A 16,962-nucleotide genomic window follows, 5' to 3' on the forward strand; every position below is an offset into this window, starting at 1 on the left:
AGGCAAGTGTACACGTTCGTAGGGGCCTTATCAAATAAAAATAAATTACTGATTATCTTCAAAAGGAGTTAATTAGAATACCGGTATCTTTGAGAAAGTAACTTAATTTTAGTTCCGGAATGCACCCCTGAAATTAACGAAAAAAAAACACGGTGCATAGATAATGAACATATTCGCAATATAATGTTGACTGGATATTTTTGTGTAAGTATCAAGTAAGTACTTTAAGTTTACCTAAATGTTGTCTTTCAACCATAGACGCGTAATGTAATGCAAAATATTCTAGCTGAAGTCATGTCAAAGAATCTTTAGTTATAGGGACCGTGCGCGTTGGAGGGTCTGCCATCTTGTGGCCTGAATCGGAACCATAAACATGCACATGTACACGTCACGTGTTTTCTTGTGCATAGTAGGTTCTGCCATCTTGTGGGCTACATCGGAACAAAAAACATCACATTTACGCCTCGCGCCAAAAATCTGACGGCTCCTGTGCTGCCTCCTACAGTTCATGCACGCTCCCTATACAAAAGTTTAGCGTCTTACCTGTCTGTTGTTATTACGACAACGCTTTTCCATACAAACGCAGTCTCCATTTTCCTCTCTGGATATTAATTTATAAAGAAAATATTTTTTACACAATTTGATGTGTATTAACCACAGTTATAACCCTTCGTTTGATTTAATAGATTTTTATTATTATTTTAACAATTATGTAATTTGTTTTTCGCATAGCTATGATTAATATAAACATTAAATAGTGAAAAAATATTTTCCATCGTGCCAATATCGAGGGAATAAAATGGTGACTACGTTTTTAAGAAAAAGAGGTCGTCTACTATCCTCTTAAGATGTCTCTTGGGTCACTCATAAATAATATATTTTTCGTGGAATCACAAGACTAATTTTACTACTATTATTTATTTTTACATAAATGGAATCACTTGTCTCCTGGGTTACGCGCGAGAATTATAGCAAAAAGTAATTGACACACATATACAGTGACTGAGTGATATAGAATCTTAAATAAGATAAATTATTTAAAGAAAATCTAGAATCGTTAGGACATATCTATATCGATAATTTGATGTAGGTATTGATTTGATTCATGTTTGTCAAATATTTTAGGGAAGGATTTTTTGTTACTTAATTACTTCAATAATTTAAAGTTAATCTAATTTCAAGATCTAAATTAGTGTTTATTTCATTTACCTTATCATTTCCAGCTCAGAATTACAATTCCATTTTGGTTTTATAAATTTAATTATAATGGCTAAAATCATATTTGGTGAAAGGTACGCGTAATAGTTTCACTATGTTTCTTTTCTATCTTTTCATGAGACTTTACAAATCAAATCTAGTCTCGATATATAACTTAAGGCGCCGTGAGTTCAAGTCGCAGCTCGCCAAGCACTGAGCGGACAGCCGTGCGTGCCCTGACCGCGGATATCATTATTTTTAAGTAATTACAAAAAGGTAATCGTTGAGTTCGATCCAAAATAAAATTGCGCATTTTTAGAAGCAGTTTTCATATTTTAGCATTGTTGCAAAAATTTTAACAAAATTTAAATGGTGCGTTTTATACCAAAGTTACTGGAGAGAGGCCTCAAAATTGCCATTCATATGTCATGGCAACCTTATTGTGATCTAAAAAACGCTACGATTTTTCAAAAACTGCTCCCTGAACTCACCGCATCTTAAACCTATTTTTACGAGGTTTATTAAGAGCAGCTCGCTTTGGCTGAAACTGTAACATGTAGAGTAATTTTCGAGAGAAATGCTAAATCCCTTATTTAATATCTCGAAACTTATCTTCGCAACCCTTACTCGATGGGGTCCAGCTCTAAATCCCCGCAGTATTCAGCCAAGAAGTCCAGGAACAATGTGAACTTGCCGCTGGAGCGGGTCCATCGAGCCGATACCGATTTCATACAGGTTGAGAGGCTCTCCAGGACGCTCTGAAAAAAAAAAGATACATACATTGGGTCAATTATATTATTATTATATAAGTGGGCTCTGAGTGTAGCATAAATTAGTTTAGCCTCCTGAGTCCCACTGGTCTTTATAAAGGACAAATTCCAAACATATTTTCAACATTCACTAAACATGACATGGTTTCAAATTCAAAAACAAAACAACGCTTCTGGGATCCAGGAGGACCATGGTTTTAATTTCACACAAAGTTGACCACAGGTATAGGCATAATAATGTTGTGGACGATCTGTTTGGCCTAGTGGGTTGTGCCTTGCCTATGAAGTCGATGGTCCCGAATTCAAATCCTGGTATGTGGTGGTGGTTCGTGTGATGAGCACGGATATTTGATCCCGAATCATGGCCTCATGGGTATTTTCTATTTATTTAAGTATTTGTAAATATTTATATATATCGTTGTCTAAGTACCCACAACACAAGCCTCTTTGAGCTTACTGTGGGACGTAGTCAATTTGTGTCGTAATATCTTATAATTATATGGATGGATCAACTTTTTGTTTGACACGTCACGCAGGCGACAATGTATCAATAAATAAATATAATAATAATAAAATACTTTATTGTGCACTACAAAGAAATATACATGTTACAAACAAAAAAAAAGGACATATGTAAGTAGGTAACAACAGGCGGACTTATCGCTAAAAAGCGATCTCTTCCAGAATATAATTATTATTAGTAAAACCAATTTACACGTTATAATTATAGAACATATTTACATGTCGTAAAAATATACAAATCAATATGAAATAATCTAGATCAAAACATTAGCGAAATCAAAAATCTTTAATAATAATGATTGCACAAATTGATTAAGTCCCACAGTAAAAGCTCAATAAGGCTTGTATTGTGTAGGTACTTAGACGATATATATAATATCAAAACTTGTTAGAAGACATTTTATATTTACGTTCTGCTTATATACTAATTAAAAGACCCATTTTAAAAAGGGTTATAAAACTGCCATAAAAAGTATGATTGATTATTTCAAATAGGATCCAGGATTTTAAGTGACCCAGGCGACTGTTACCGTGGCAACTAGTGACAAGAAAATGTTGATTCGCCCATGAGTAGATACTTATTTATTGCCTCGTAGACTGAACTTGCTACCGATTATTAACAAAATTCCTAACTACTGGGGAATTATTTTTCTCAGCTAAAAGCTGCACTGGGGATAGGTGAGAAAAAAAGTTACCACTGATGTCGGGTTTTTCTGATAGTAGACCAGGGAGTATATAACACATTTTGAAACTACCCGCCATTCTGAAGTGATTCGAAATCATCCTCAAAAACAAATATAGATATAAAACATGAACAAACCTGAGGCCAATCCTGCCTGTAAACAGCCAAGCATTGCTCCGTAAGCGAATCCTCACTGAGATAGTCAAACTTCAACAAAAACACCAGCACAGTCGCCAGCGCTTCCCAAACCTCAGTACTCTTACACTTCGACGTATTTAACAACACTATGTTCCTCGGACACAATATTCTATCAAAAAACTCCAACATTTCTGTATTTTCTGTCTCAACCACACTCCAAATAGAGCTATTATTTATTGATTTCACACTCGAATTTGCTTTTGGCTTTGGACTTAAAGCTCTTGGACTCCGGACGTTTGGACTTTTTGGACTTTTTAATGAGTTTGGACTCTTTAAGTTCGGGCTAGTTGGACTTTTCAAGTTCGGACTTAGCGGACTCTTGAGACTCATAGGGCTGATCGGGCTGAGAGTCGGGCTCGGGATCTTGACGCTTATGCTGTTGGTGTTAGAGATTATGAGGTTTTTGACGTTGCGATTGGCTTTAGTGTTTGGTGCGTCTTCTTCGTCACTTGTGATGGGTGTGGGAGCTCGGTCATCTTCGAAATTCCTGCAAAAAAGTATATTGTACCTATAACATGAGCAGAAATTTCCTGGATGTATGTATTTTTTTTGTCATTTTGTCTGGGGTCACAAGAGGAAGGGGTCGACCGCTGACAAACTGGGCTTCCACCACCAACAAAGACCTACTGACGCTTGCCGTCAGATGTGACAAAAGACCGCCAAAAATGACGCCAAAGTGTTAGATATGCCGACCCCAAGTAAACGGGATAAGGCTAGGATAATGATGATTTGTCCCGTCAGCCAGGCGACAATGGTAGTTTAGATTATTTGTAGAATTGTTATACTGCGTTCTACTAATATGATAAAGTAGATAACCCATTATGGAAAGAGCTTATAACACCGATAAATATGTTTGGTTATTCTAAATCCAGGAGTTTACAAGTGACCCAGGCGACAGTAATCATGGCAACTTGTATTCACCCACCTATATTAATTTTAACAGCCAATGTGTCACTAGGCACAATTGTTCTTAGGGTAGATATCTACGCGCCCTACTACGAGTACAGTAAGCTACAGAGTTACGTGACACTAATTTCACAATAAGTGTGTGTTTCATAATAACATCACACGAGTGTTTAAATACATAAACACATGGGTGACCTGTCGCTGTGGGGGCGTAGCGTAGGGGGGGGGGGGGGGGCTCCAGGGGCCACATGCCCCCCCCCCCTACCTGTCCCGGGGCAGACGGCAGCAGTACCTCAGTTCGGGCGACAGGTCCCGTCTCTCCGGCAGATCGAGTTCTCGCGGCTCGTTCTTGTTCCTGTCGGGGCAGCACACGTTCCAGATCGCGTGCAGTTGGTTCAGGAACGTTTCGTTTACGTCTTTCGGTTTGCGGCTCACTGGAGACAAACGGAAATGGATAATTATCTTGATAATTATCAGTATCGATTTGATAATCTTAGATATTTATTTAAAAAATACAGATATTATAGTTCGTTTTTTTAGCATTACTAAAAAGGTAAAACAATCTCGACATGTCTTTTTATTGAAAAACGCTTTTTTGTTTCAGTAACTATTACTTATGAAAGAAGATCGTACATGATTTATAATATAATTGTTACATATTTGCCGTGACTTATTTTTCAAAAGTGTGATTCGATAAAGACACGTCAAAATCGCTTAGCTTCTTTCTAATGCGGACTATAGTGATAAATTACATTTTTTAATAAATTTAAACCCCGAAAAATAAACAAGTAACTGACAATTGTTGATTGTAGATACTTGATCTTTGAATTGAGAATCTCCTCATTTTGCCACAGAGGTAAAACCAAAACTTTCTCTCGGTTTAGAATCTACGTACCGTACACAACGCACGCGTCCACACTGAGCTGCAGTATAGCCCTCGCGCCGCGCCCGAACAAGTTGGTCGGCGAGCATGCTAGCGAGCATGTCGCGAGCGCCGCGCTCAAGCCCGTGGGCTCCTCGTAGTCCAACAGAAGGCATACTTGCTCCTGAATTAAAACAATCGGTTAAAAATATCGTGAAAATGGACACAAGTTTTTATCACCGACTGTACTTTTTACAAGCTTATATTTAATTTCACCTGCCGTTGTCTGTCGGGTTAAAATCAAATCTTAAGTAAGTTAAATTTGACCCATTTCCCGGTTTCCAATGAAGCTGAAAATTTGCATACATATGTAAGTCGGGTGACAATGCAATATTATGGTACCATCGAGATGATCTGATGATGGAGACAGGAGGTAGCCACAGGAACTCTGTGATAAAACAACGCAACCTAATTGTGTTTGGGGTTTTCAGAATTGTCTTAATGAGTATTAGTTGCCTGTGGAACGAAAGGTACAGTCAGCTCTAAAAGCTTGTACCAAAAATAAGATTTTTACAAAAACTTATTTTTCGAATGTCATCTTCTACTATCGAGACTTATGTGTAATAAATTTCAACTATTAAGTTGCCAACCGTTGCTATTAAGTTGGACCAATTATATATTTTTTTATATATCACGTTATACAAACAAGCATACGGCCCTCCTGATGGTAATCAGTCACCGTAGCCTATGGACGCCTGCAACTCCAGAGGTGTTACATGCGCGTTGCCGACCCTTTAAAAACCTGTACACTCCTTTTTTGAAGAACCCCATACTGTATACTACTGGTCCAGTAGTTTCGCAGCAAATAGGCTGCGACAGACGGACACATTAGATTAGAATAGTTTTTTTATGTCTGTGTTTTTATTATTATTATTTTAGTTTTTTTTTTATTCGACGTTTAGAGACTTTATACATCTCTAAGTTATAATAATACTTTAGTTTGCATAAATATTTTTAGCTAATTGTATTTTATAATAAATTCCATGTTGACGTGTAAAAGTGCCCTTGTGGCCTATTTGCTGAATAAATGTTGAAGTTGAAGAAGTTGACAGAGGCCCGAGTGATCCTTTAAGGGTTCCGTTTTTCTTTTGACGGAACCCTAAAAGTATTATTAAAAACCCGACGAATTGAAAGCGTCCTTAAAATTTTTTAATATCTTAAAAAACACATACCTTAAGATGAATAATAGCGGAAGCCACGCTGACAGCCGTGGTGAAATTCTCGAGCGCTTCGCTTGGCTTCGCTTCCGTTTTTTGCTCCGGCCTTACTGCATCGCCGAGAGTTATGAGGTTGTGCATTTCCGCTTCTATGTCTTTGCATAAGACGGCTGTGGAAGACGTACATACATTTAACGCTATCACGTTGTTACTGTAAATCCACATATATTATGCCCACTTTTTGTTTTACTGAAATGAATCTGCCCACTTTTGCCCACTTCATTAAGATGACACCAATTAATGACCTACATCACCTTTAGATGCCCACTTTTTGCCTGAACTCTTTTAAATCTGCCCACTTTTGCCCACTTCTTCAACACAGTAAAAACTATTGCTCCACATCATCTATAGTTGCCCACTTTTTTCCTAGGCCACTTTAAATCTGCCCACTGACCTGTGCTAGTCCAATGGTCCCTCGCCCAGCGCAGCACGGCCGCCTTGCTGGCCCTGGCGGCCGCGTGATGCAGCGCTCGGGGCGCAAGCGGCAGGAGCGACGTTAGGGCTCCGCTGACTCTGGACAGTGTGTCGATGTTTTGAGCTGACTCTCGTAGTTGGGTTAGGTGGGAGGTGTAGATGGCTTGTAGGGTTTTGAGGAGAGCTTGCTGTGGGAAAAAATGTAAACGATTCATTAAGTATATGGATTTTATAATTTCAGATTTTGTCTGTACGACTGAGACATGAATGATCATGAATTATCTTTGTTATGACTTGGTAAGCAAGCTAAGCCGTAACAATTATGTAATAGCCCCACATTACAAAAACAAAGTCAGTCTAAGCATGTCTGCACCGACTTTGGCAAAACAAACTGAGGATCTGTCATTATGACAGTCATATTTTCGTAGAAATTTGACATTTATGATGATGTACTACACTTTGTCACAGCAATATGCAGAATTAGCTTGGCCCGACCCTATAAAATACTGTACTAATTTAATATCATCTGTTTTATCCACAAATTTGCCCAATATTTATTCTCATTCTCACACTTGACAAGTTGCCAAAATGGGCAGCCATTTTGATAAAAATCTGCGCCACTTATGCCCACAATCCACAGCTACATCCTAAAACATTCCATATATTGTTGCTATGGCATTACCACACTTGCCCACTCTGCCCACTTTTACCAAATATATTATCTCATTCCATCCCAGCTTTTCTCACTCTTACTAAATCTTCTTCCACTCTACCAGAGCCCTCCCTAATATTCCTTCTGCCATTCCCACATTTGCCCACTCTTGCCACTCCTGCCCACTCTTACCAAATCTTCGCCCCGCTCCGCCACAGCCTTCCTGGCACTGTCCCTCGCCGTAGTCCTCGCCGCATTGACAGAAGCTGTCAAATCCCGTACGCAGGCGGCTGTCACTCGTTCTATGGTCAGTTCTAAGACTCGACGGGTCGATGATGGTTGGGATTTGATGAGCTCTTCTTCTAGACGCATCTAGAAGTAAAATAAATCTATGAGACAATTAAGGGGGAACAGGGACTTGGAAAAAATAGCCGGGCACAGTGGCTCACTCCACCTAATTCCAACATGAGAGAGATTATTTGCCTCCATGCTATTGCTAATACGACAGAAACATTCCGTAATCGAACAAATTCAAATGAACGCTCAATGGTTATTCTGACAGGTAAGAGTGTTACAGTGTATCGCGATATTTGGGCGCCTAAGCCACTGTTCCCGCCTTGACCCTGTTCTCTATGTCATATGTGTACTAGTCCTAATTTCAAATCGATAGCGTAAGTGGTTCCCGAGATATTTAAATTGAACAGATTTTTTTAAAGAAAATTTTACACAGGACATAGGAGTTCTATCACGGAAATCTTTTCTTAAAGGGGTGAAAAGGAGGTTTAATTTGTCATGGAAGTAGGTACTACTAGCAGAAACTGTGTGTGTGTATATATATAATCCCAAAATACCTGCAGCTCCTTTTCCTTACTCCTCACACGATCCTCGCTGTTCACACTCAAGCTGACCGGCGTGATGTGTCGATAGGTCTCTTTTCTGTCGACCTTACACGTCGACAACAGTACATTGACTTCCCGAAGGTAAGGACAGAGCTCGAACAGCATGGCGTCGGTTATTAGGTCGAGGCTGTCGACGCTGTCGGCGGTGGTGGGGGGTTCCGTGGTGGGGGGTACGTCGTAGATGTCCTGGGGTATGTGGGGGAGGTCGAAGAGCCAGCCTGGAACAAATTGTATAAGTAAAAAAAAGGTGTATTTATGCCTGTAGTACAACAGTCCCCTGGACCACTCACCCCGGGCCGCGTCCAGCAGCAGCGCCGGGCGCCGCGCGGGAGGGCGCCGCACGGCCGCCACGCCGGCCGGCAGCCGCCTGTAGTACAACAGTCCCCTGGGCCACTCACCCCGGGCCGCGTCCAGCAGCAGCGCCGGGCGCCGCGCGGGAGGGCGCCGCACGGCCGCCACGCCGGCCGGCAGCCGCCTGTAGTACAACAGTCCCCTGGGCCACTCACCCCGGGCCGCGTCCAGCAGCAGCGCCGGGCGCCGCGCGGGAGGGCGCCGCACGGCCGCCACGCCGGCCGGCAGCCGCCTGTAGTACAACAGTCCCCTGGGCCACTCACCCCGGGCCGCGTCCAGCAGCAGCGCCGGGCGCCGCGCGGGAGGGCGCCGCACGGCCGCCACGCCGGCCGGCAGCCGCCTGTAGTACAACAGTCCCCTGGGCCACTCACCCCGGGCCGCGTCCAGCAGCAGCGCCGGGCGCCGCGCGGGAGGGCGCCGCACGGCCGCCACGCCGGCCGGCAGCCGCCTGTAGTACAACAGTCCCCTGGGCCACTCACCCCGGGCCGCGTCCAGCAGCAGCGCCGGGCGCCGCGCGGGCGGGCGCCGCACGGCCGCCACGCCGGCCGGCAGCCGCCTGTAGTACAACAGTCCCCTGGGCCACTCACCCCGGGCCGCGTCCAGCAGCAGCGCCGGGCGCCGCGCGGGAGGGCGCCGCACGGCCGCCACGCCGGCCGGCAGCCGCCTGTAGTACAACAGTCCCCTGGGCCACTCACCCCGGGCCGCGTCCAGCAGCAGCGCCGGGCGCCGCGCGGGCGGGCGCCCGCACGGCCGCCACGCCGGCCGGCAGCCGCCTGTAGTACAACAGTCCCCTGGGCCACTCACCCCGGGCCGCGTCCAGCAGCAGCGCCGGGCGCCGCGCGGGAGGGCGCCGCACGGCCGCCACGCCGGCCGGCAGCCGCCTGTAGTACAACAGTCCCCTGGGCCACTCACCCCGGGCCGCGTCCAGCAGCAGCGCCGGGCGCCGCGCGGGAGGGCGCCGCACGGCCGCCACGCCGGCCGGCAGCCGCCTGTAGTACAACAGTCCCCTGGGCCACTCACCCCGGGCCGCGTCCAGCAGCAGCGCCGGGCGCCGCGCGGGAGGGCGCCGCACGGCCGCCACGCCGGCCGGCAGCCGCCTGTAGTACAACAGTCCCCTGGGCCACTCACCCCGGGCCGCGTCCAGCAGCAGCGCCGGGCGCCGCGCGGGAGGGCGCCGCACGGCCGCCACGCCGGCCGGCAGCCGCCTGTAGTACAACAGTCCCCTGGGCCACTCACCCCGGGCCGCGTCCAGCAGCAGCGCCGGGCGCCGCGCGGGAGGGCGCCGCACGGCCGCCACGCCGGCCGGCAGCCGCCTGTAGTACAACAGTCCCCTGGGCCACTCACCCCGGGCCGCGTCCAGCAGCAGCGCCGGGCGCCGCGCGGGAGGGCGCCGCACGGCCGCCACGCCGGCCGGCAGCCGCCTGTAGTACAACAGTCCCCTGGGCCACTCACCCCGGGCCGCGTCCAGCAGCAGCGCCGGGCGCCGCGCGGGCGGGCGCCGCACGGCCGCCACGCCGGCCGGCAGCCGCCTGTAGTACAACAGTCCCCTGGGCCACTCACCCCGGGCCGCGTCCAGCAGCAGCGCCGGGCGCCGCGCGGGAGGGCGCCGCACGGCCGCCACGCCGGCCGGCAGCCGCCTGTAGTACAACAGTCCCCTGGGCCACTCACCCCGGGCCGCGTCCAGCAGCAGCGCCGGGCGCCGCGCGGGCGGGCGCCGCACGGCCGCCACGCCGGCCGGCAGCCGCCTGTAGTACAACAGTCCCCTGGGCCACTCACCCCGGGCCGCGTCCAGCAGCAGCGCCGGGCGCCGCGCGGGCGGGCGCCGCACGGCCGCCACGCCGGCCGGCAGCCGCCTGTAGTACAACAGTCCCCTGGGCCACTCACCCCGGGCCGCGTCCAGCAGCAGCGCCGGGCGCCGCGCGGGCGGGCGCCGCACGGCCGCCACGCCGGCCGGCAGCCGCCTGTAGTACAACAGTCCCCTGGGCCACTCACCCCGGGCCGCGTCCAGCAGCAGCGCCGGGCGCCGCGCGGGAGGGCGCCGCACGGCCGCCACGCCGGCCGGCAGCCGCCTGTAGTACAACAGTCCCCTGGGCCACTCACCCCGGGCCGCGTCCAGCAGCAGCGCCGGGCGCCGCGCGGGCGGGCGCCGCACGGCCGCCACGCCGGCCGGCAGCCGCCTGTAGTACAACAGTCCCCTGGGCCACTCACCCCGGGCCGCGTCCAGCAGCAGCGCCGGGCGCCGCGCGGGAGGGCGCCGCACGGCCGCCACGCCGGCCGGCAGCCGCCTGTAGTACAACAGTCCCCTGGGCCACTCACCCCGGGCCGCGTCCAGCAGCAGCGCCGGGCGCCGCGCGGGCGGGCGCCGCACGGCCGCCACGCCGGCCGGCAGCCGCCTGTAGTACAACAGTCCCCTGGGCCACTCACCCCGGGCCGCGTCCAGCAGCAGCGCCGGGCGCCGCGCGGGAGGGCGCCGCACGGCCGCCACGCCGGCCGGCAGCCGCCTGTAGTACAACAGTCCCCTGGGCCACTCACCCCGGGCCGCGTCCAGCAGCAGCGCCGGGCGCCGCGCGGGCGGGCGCCGCACGGCCGCCACGCCGGCCGGCAGCCGCCTGTAGTACAACAGTCCCCTGGGCCACTCACCCCGGGCCGCGTCCAGCAGCAGCGCCGGGCGCCGCGCGGGAGGGCGCCGCACGGCCGCCACGCCGGCCAGCAGGCGCCGGTAGTAGGGGAGGCGCGCGGCCGCGGGGTCCAGCGTGGACAGGTAGTGCGCGAGCCACGGCACCGTGACCGTGGTGCGGCCGGCGGCCACGGCGGCGTCGAGGAGGCCTTGGAGGTCCAGCGCCGGTTGGCTCTGGAAATTATGTTGGAAGTTATTTTTATGCGTGTCCATTTATGTGTGTGTCCGTAAGTGCTTTTGTGCATGTGCGTGCGTGTGTATTTGTATTTGTGAGAAATAACAATGAAATGCCCAACTTACATAACTCCTAGTTTTCAAGCTGCTCTGTAGCACCCTGTCCCTCGGCTCGCCCGCCGTGACCTGACTGACGGACTTGCAGTCCCCTGGCAGGGTTATGTACGGCAGCGACGCCAGGAAACCTAGGAACTTGGCCAGGAGACCTAGCTTTCGTTGGAGCTGGAGGAACTCTCGGGATATGTCGCTGCTATTGGCTGAAATACGACGAAAAATTAATTTAAACAATCCTTTTTTCATACTTATCATGTGGATTTCTGATTAGTAGCAGTTTCAGAACTTCGCACAAAACTGTTCGCGGAGCTCTCATGAGATCACTTCGGTCGTGCAAATCGGTTATTTGTACTAATTGTTAAAAGCTGTACAATGAAAATATTCGTAAGTCTATACTTTGTCTTTGAGAGACAAGGTATAGTCGGACATAGCAAAACCACCATAATTATAAAACTGCCTAAATATAAGTATAAAAATAGAAATAATTACCATTCTGTAAAGGCGTACTGTCAAGAGCAATAAGTTCGGACGCTAGCGCGTCTCTCACGTGAGCGCGGAACGACTCACTGCCCGCGTTCACGAGAAGGTCCCTGCAACGCAAATATATCAGGATAACAAATAAGTTATCCAAAATAAAAATAAAACAATAGTTTATCCACCTTTAACTTAATAAACCAAGTATATTTTATATAATATACTGACTTGTAGAAGGTCTCTTTCTCCGTAAAGTGTGGTAGCCGAGAGTCACCAGCAGGGCAGGTCAGACGGCGTTGCAGCTTGCTCAGCTTCGATTCCTGGCAAACATTTAATCAATTGATCAAACGAAACAATGTATCAAAACACACGACATATACTCTACTTCCGTGCTCATTAATGCCACACTTAAATAGAGTGCCACAATTATATAGCGTAGGCCTCCTGTTAGATATGACGAAAGCGTATGAAAAAGTATCCCACGAAATATTGCTCAGTAAACTGTACGGTATGGGAATACGTGGTCTAGCCCACAACTGGTTTAAATCTTACCTCCAAAATCGAAAACAATGCGTGCAACTGGAATGTTTAGATAAGGAGTCCGAGGAGATAAAAACCGTGACCTCTAAAATGCGTCATACTACTTGCTCCATCCCCCAGGGCAGCGTATGTGGTTGTCTTCTATTCTTGGCGTATATTAATGACTTGCCAAAATGCCTAGACACAAACACCTCCTGCGTAATGTTTGCCGACGATATATCGCTATTGTTTAGTTGCAAGAATAGTTCAGAATGCAATTCATACCTTAATGATAATTTTACTTCCGTAAAAGAATGGCTGAGTGACCATAACTTAGAAATTAATTTGATGAAAACTAAAATTATACAGTTCAAGCCCATACAAAAAAAAACCCTTGGAAATAAATTTAGATATTGACTCATGTAAAATAGAAGAAGTGACACATTTTAACTTACTAGGTGTAACAATAGACTCGCCCTTAAATTGGAAAGAACATATTGAACATATTAAAACAAAAATATCAAAATTTTTATATGGGCATAATATACTAAAATCAAATACAGATTTCAAGTGTGCACTATCGGCATATCACGCATATGCTAACGCATGGCTCCGCTACGCCGTGGTGCTGTGGGGAGACAGTACCGATTCCAAAAAACTGTTTGTGATGCAAAAAAAATGTATTCGTGTCCAGGCAAATGTGCATATCCCCAACAGTTGTCGCCCTTTCTTTATTATTTTTAACCTTTAAATTATTAACCTTGCCTTGCATCTATATTTTACAAGCCGCTCTCTTTGTTCGGGAAAATCCAGATTTATTCGAACTAAAGCAAGATAAGGAAAATACTAGAACGAAGTATAGAAATAAATTAATATTACCAAAAACCAACTTGGAAATATACAGAAATAGTCCTCATTATAAATGTATAGTTATAACTAATAAAATTCCTGATTATATAAAGCTAGAACCCCAGTTGACAGTATTTAAAAATAAATTAATTAAATTCCTTATTGACAAATGTTACTACTCTGTTAAAGATTTTTTAAATGATAATAATTTATAGCCTATAAAAAAAGATATTATATGACATGTAATAATTAACCTATAGTATAAGTTTCTCGTTCTTGTAATTATTTTGTTAGTTAATTATGTAGGTACTGTTATTAGCTTTAAGTAATATTGTATGCCCCTACGGGGTGTCATGTTCTGACTTGTTCATATATATAACATCTTAATTGAAATGTACATGACTTCACAATTAATAAATGAAAAATGAAATGAAATGAAAAGTGTATTCATCCTCACACCCTAGAACCTAAATGTCACGAACTATGCGGTTTAAGTGGAATTTTCTCCAATGGACGCTCCGGCTGTAGAATGACCTCCCTGCCGAGGTTTTCCCGAGGGCTTCAGTATGGAGTTCTTCTAAAAAGGAGCGTACAGGGTTATAAAGTATAGGCGACGCGCATGTAGCACCTTTGGAATTGCAGGTGTCTATAGGCTATGGTGGCCGCTTAACATCAGGCTTACCATTATGCTTGTTTGCCACTGACATAGTATATTTAAAAAAAAGTAGTGTTACCTGTTCAGTATGAAGACAATCTGCCAACATATGTGCAACCAGGAGCGCAACAAGATGGCGGTGATTAGCCTGTAAATGTCTACACTCACTCTAGTACGAGTAGTATGGAACTTGGCCCTTTTTAAAAAGCATTTCTCAAAATTTTCATTCAGGTTATATACTCTACTTCCGTGCTCGACAATGCCACATTTAAATAAGTAGTGTTACCTGTTCAGTGTGAAGACATTCTGCCAACATATGTGCGACCAGGAGAGCAGCAAGATGGTGGTGGTTAGCAGGAGAGTGTCCGGCGCCCACTAATGTCTTCACGCGGGCGCGCAGCGTGGAGCGCGGGACGCCTGTTGCGGAGCTCTCGGTGTACCATCTGGAATGTCATATTTATTACAATTATTGCTATTTTGAACTTTTTAGTACTAGATTTACTAATCTAACCTCAATGTTGTCTTAATTGATATCAAAATTATTTTCGCTATCTTGTTTTTTGTCCCCACAACATGTGATGGGGCATAGCTTTTTGTATGAGATGAAATTTATTATTTAAATTAAATGATTTATTATTAATGTAAATTATAATCTACAGCTAGAAAGACGTGCCATAGCAATCAACTTATTTTATGTATTTGATATAAGACGCTAATACAAGCATAACAGTGGTCAGAAACAAGGCTTCTCCAACATCTAGTGGCATAATTATTACTTTCAAAATAGGATACAAAGAAGCACATACCTCAATATCTCATAGAACATATCCCTTTGCTTCTTAAAATTCTGAAAGCTGAGCAAAGACGGAAAGTTCTCCGCATTATCTGTCTCTAAATTAAAGCACACAATCCCATTAGATGTTCTCTTGTCGATGGCTCGTGGTTTCTCCTGACTCTCTGCTTCACACTTCAATCCGTAACAGTTGAGGAGAAACTTAGCCAAGTCTGCAGAATAACTGCGAACTTTCTTGTTCTCACCAAGTATTTTCAATGAATTCTTGTCAAGAATAACTTCAAGTATTGACCGTAAATTCCAAAGGGATTTTATTGCAAAATATGTGCAATTATGTATAGATTTTAGCAAATAATTAGTTACGTTTTTCTCTGTCAATTTTGTTTCAATCTCCAAATAATCTTCCTCAATTTGTTTTGACAGTAAAATTGATATCAGGAAATAGATTTCCGAATTCATACTTAAAACTAAGTTATTTTGTAATAGAACATCATATAATTCGATCAATAAGTCGATTTTCTCCTTAAAAACAACCTTGGATGATTCAGCATTGATGTAATTCGGTGTTTGTTCGATACAGTCTTTTTGGATTATTTTAATTTGTGGTGTTACAGGGATTGATGTAGTTGATGTGTTTAAATTAAATTTCTCCATCAATTTTTGTCGCTCCAGCTTTAAGATATTGCGTTCTGCTTCAAATGAATTTGCTAATTCTTTAGGTTGTAGCTTCTGGTTTTTAAATACATTATTTTCTTCCAATGCTAGTGGTGATGGCTGCTGAAAGCACTCAGAATTAAAACTATTTAATGAGAAACTTTTCTGAGACATAGATCCATCTAGATTTGTAGGTTTTATCCTCCGTTTCTCAGATCGTAGTGAGCTAGCTTTTCTAGATATCTCTGGAAACACTTCAGTGTTACTAATATCTAAGTCTACCTTACTCTCATTCTCTTCAGATGCATTTCTGCTTTTACGTTTCTTAGTTTTTTGAGCAGACGTAATAAAATCTCCTAGGCTTACAGACTTATCCTTCCTATGGGCTAAGCGAGGAGTATCACAACGGTCATAAGTAAACCGCTGTGGGGTCACCGGGCTTGCAGTGGTCACAGGGGATTCGGACAGCCTTAAACCATTCTTCATAGGTGTACTTGACACTACCATTCGTTCAATGCCTGAACTCAACCTGGATTCATCTGAAGATACTGATGCTTCCTTACGATCTTCATTAAACAGTTTAGTCTTGACTTTTCGGCCTCGTTTACGATCTTTACTTGGAGATTCATGACTACGACGATCTGGTTTTACACTCAGTGAATCTGTCCTATCATCACTTGTTGGATCGCTTATCGACCTTCGATGCTTTCGTCTTGAGCTAAACACCTTATCTGGCGTGCGCTGACGTATTTGCAAGGCACTGTTATTTGTTTGCAATATGCTGAAAGCAAAAATATGGTTAAAAACTGATCATTCGAATGCTAAAGTTTCAATCAATGTTTACAATCAATGTTTACCTGTCAGTTTGAATCCGTATATAGGAAAGAAAACAAGCCACGAATTCGCTCCTACTGTTGCACAGTAACACACAGTCTTCAGGCACATCCTGAAACAAAACGAAAACTTGTAAAAACAGTGAATTCCACAGAAAAATAAAGGTTTTAAAACACGGTAGGTTAGTACCTTCAGTGATTCATTGTTTAGCCACCGAATCACCAGCTGTGAATCCAATTTTCCAGTAAGTATGCTATCTATGATTACGTCGGGCATTTTTACTTATTCTTAAAGTATTTTTCGGCGATCGATTTGATGATTACCCGAGAAAAAGCTGCGCGGTAAAATAGTTCGCCATCATTACATCTTGTTGCCATGTAAATAAATAATGAAATAATTAATAGTAATGATGCGATGACGTTTACATCGAGTGACGAGTTGTAAGTAATCGAAATCGATTATACAACGATTAAAAAAATGTAAATAAAC

The 16,962-nt window shown here is 45.6% G+C and overlaps 1 protein-coding gene across 1 annotated transcript; it reads right to left on the reverse strand.

The window, feature by feature from the left end:
- Nucleotides 1–902: 902 nt before the first annotated feature.
- Nucleotides 903–16,805, reverse strand: LOC133532963 (codanin-1). Its single transcript, XM_061871848.1, has 16 exons — nucleotides 16,663–16,805; nucleotides 16,497–16,585; nucleotides 14,999–16,420; nucleotides 14,479–14,635; nucleotides 12,398–12,489; nucleotides 12,185–12,285; nucleotides 11,708–11,898; nucleotides 11,371–11,581; nucleotides 8,332–8,597; nucleotides 7,673–7,852; nucleotides 6,809–7,016; nucleotides 6,370–6,524; nucleotides 5,171–5,321; nucleotides 4,568–4,709; nucleotides 3,310–3,856; nucleotides 903–1,955 (listed from the first exon to the last, which is right to left on the reverse strand). The coding sequence occupies exons 1-16, from the start codon at nucleotides 16,747–16,749 to the stop codon at nucleotides 1,821–1,823; spliced, it is 4,134 nt and encodes a 1,377-aa protein (XP_061727832.1). The 5' UTR covers nucleotides 16,750–16,805; the 3' UTR covers nucleotides 903–1,820.
- Nucleotides 16,806–16,962: the final 157 nt, after the last annotated feature.

The sequence above is a fragment of the Cydia pomonella genome, chromosome 28, assembly GCF_033807575.1.
Source record: "Cydia pomonella isolate Wapato2018A chromosome 28, ilCydPomo1, whole genome shotgun sequence".
NCBI lineage: Eukaryota > Metazoa > Arthropoda > Insecta > Lepidoptera > Tortricidae > Cydia > Cydia pomonella.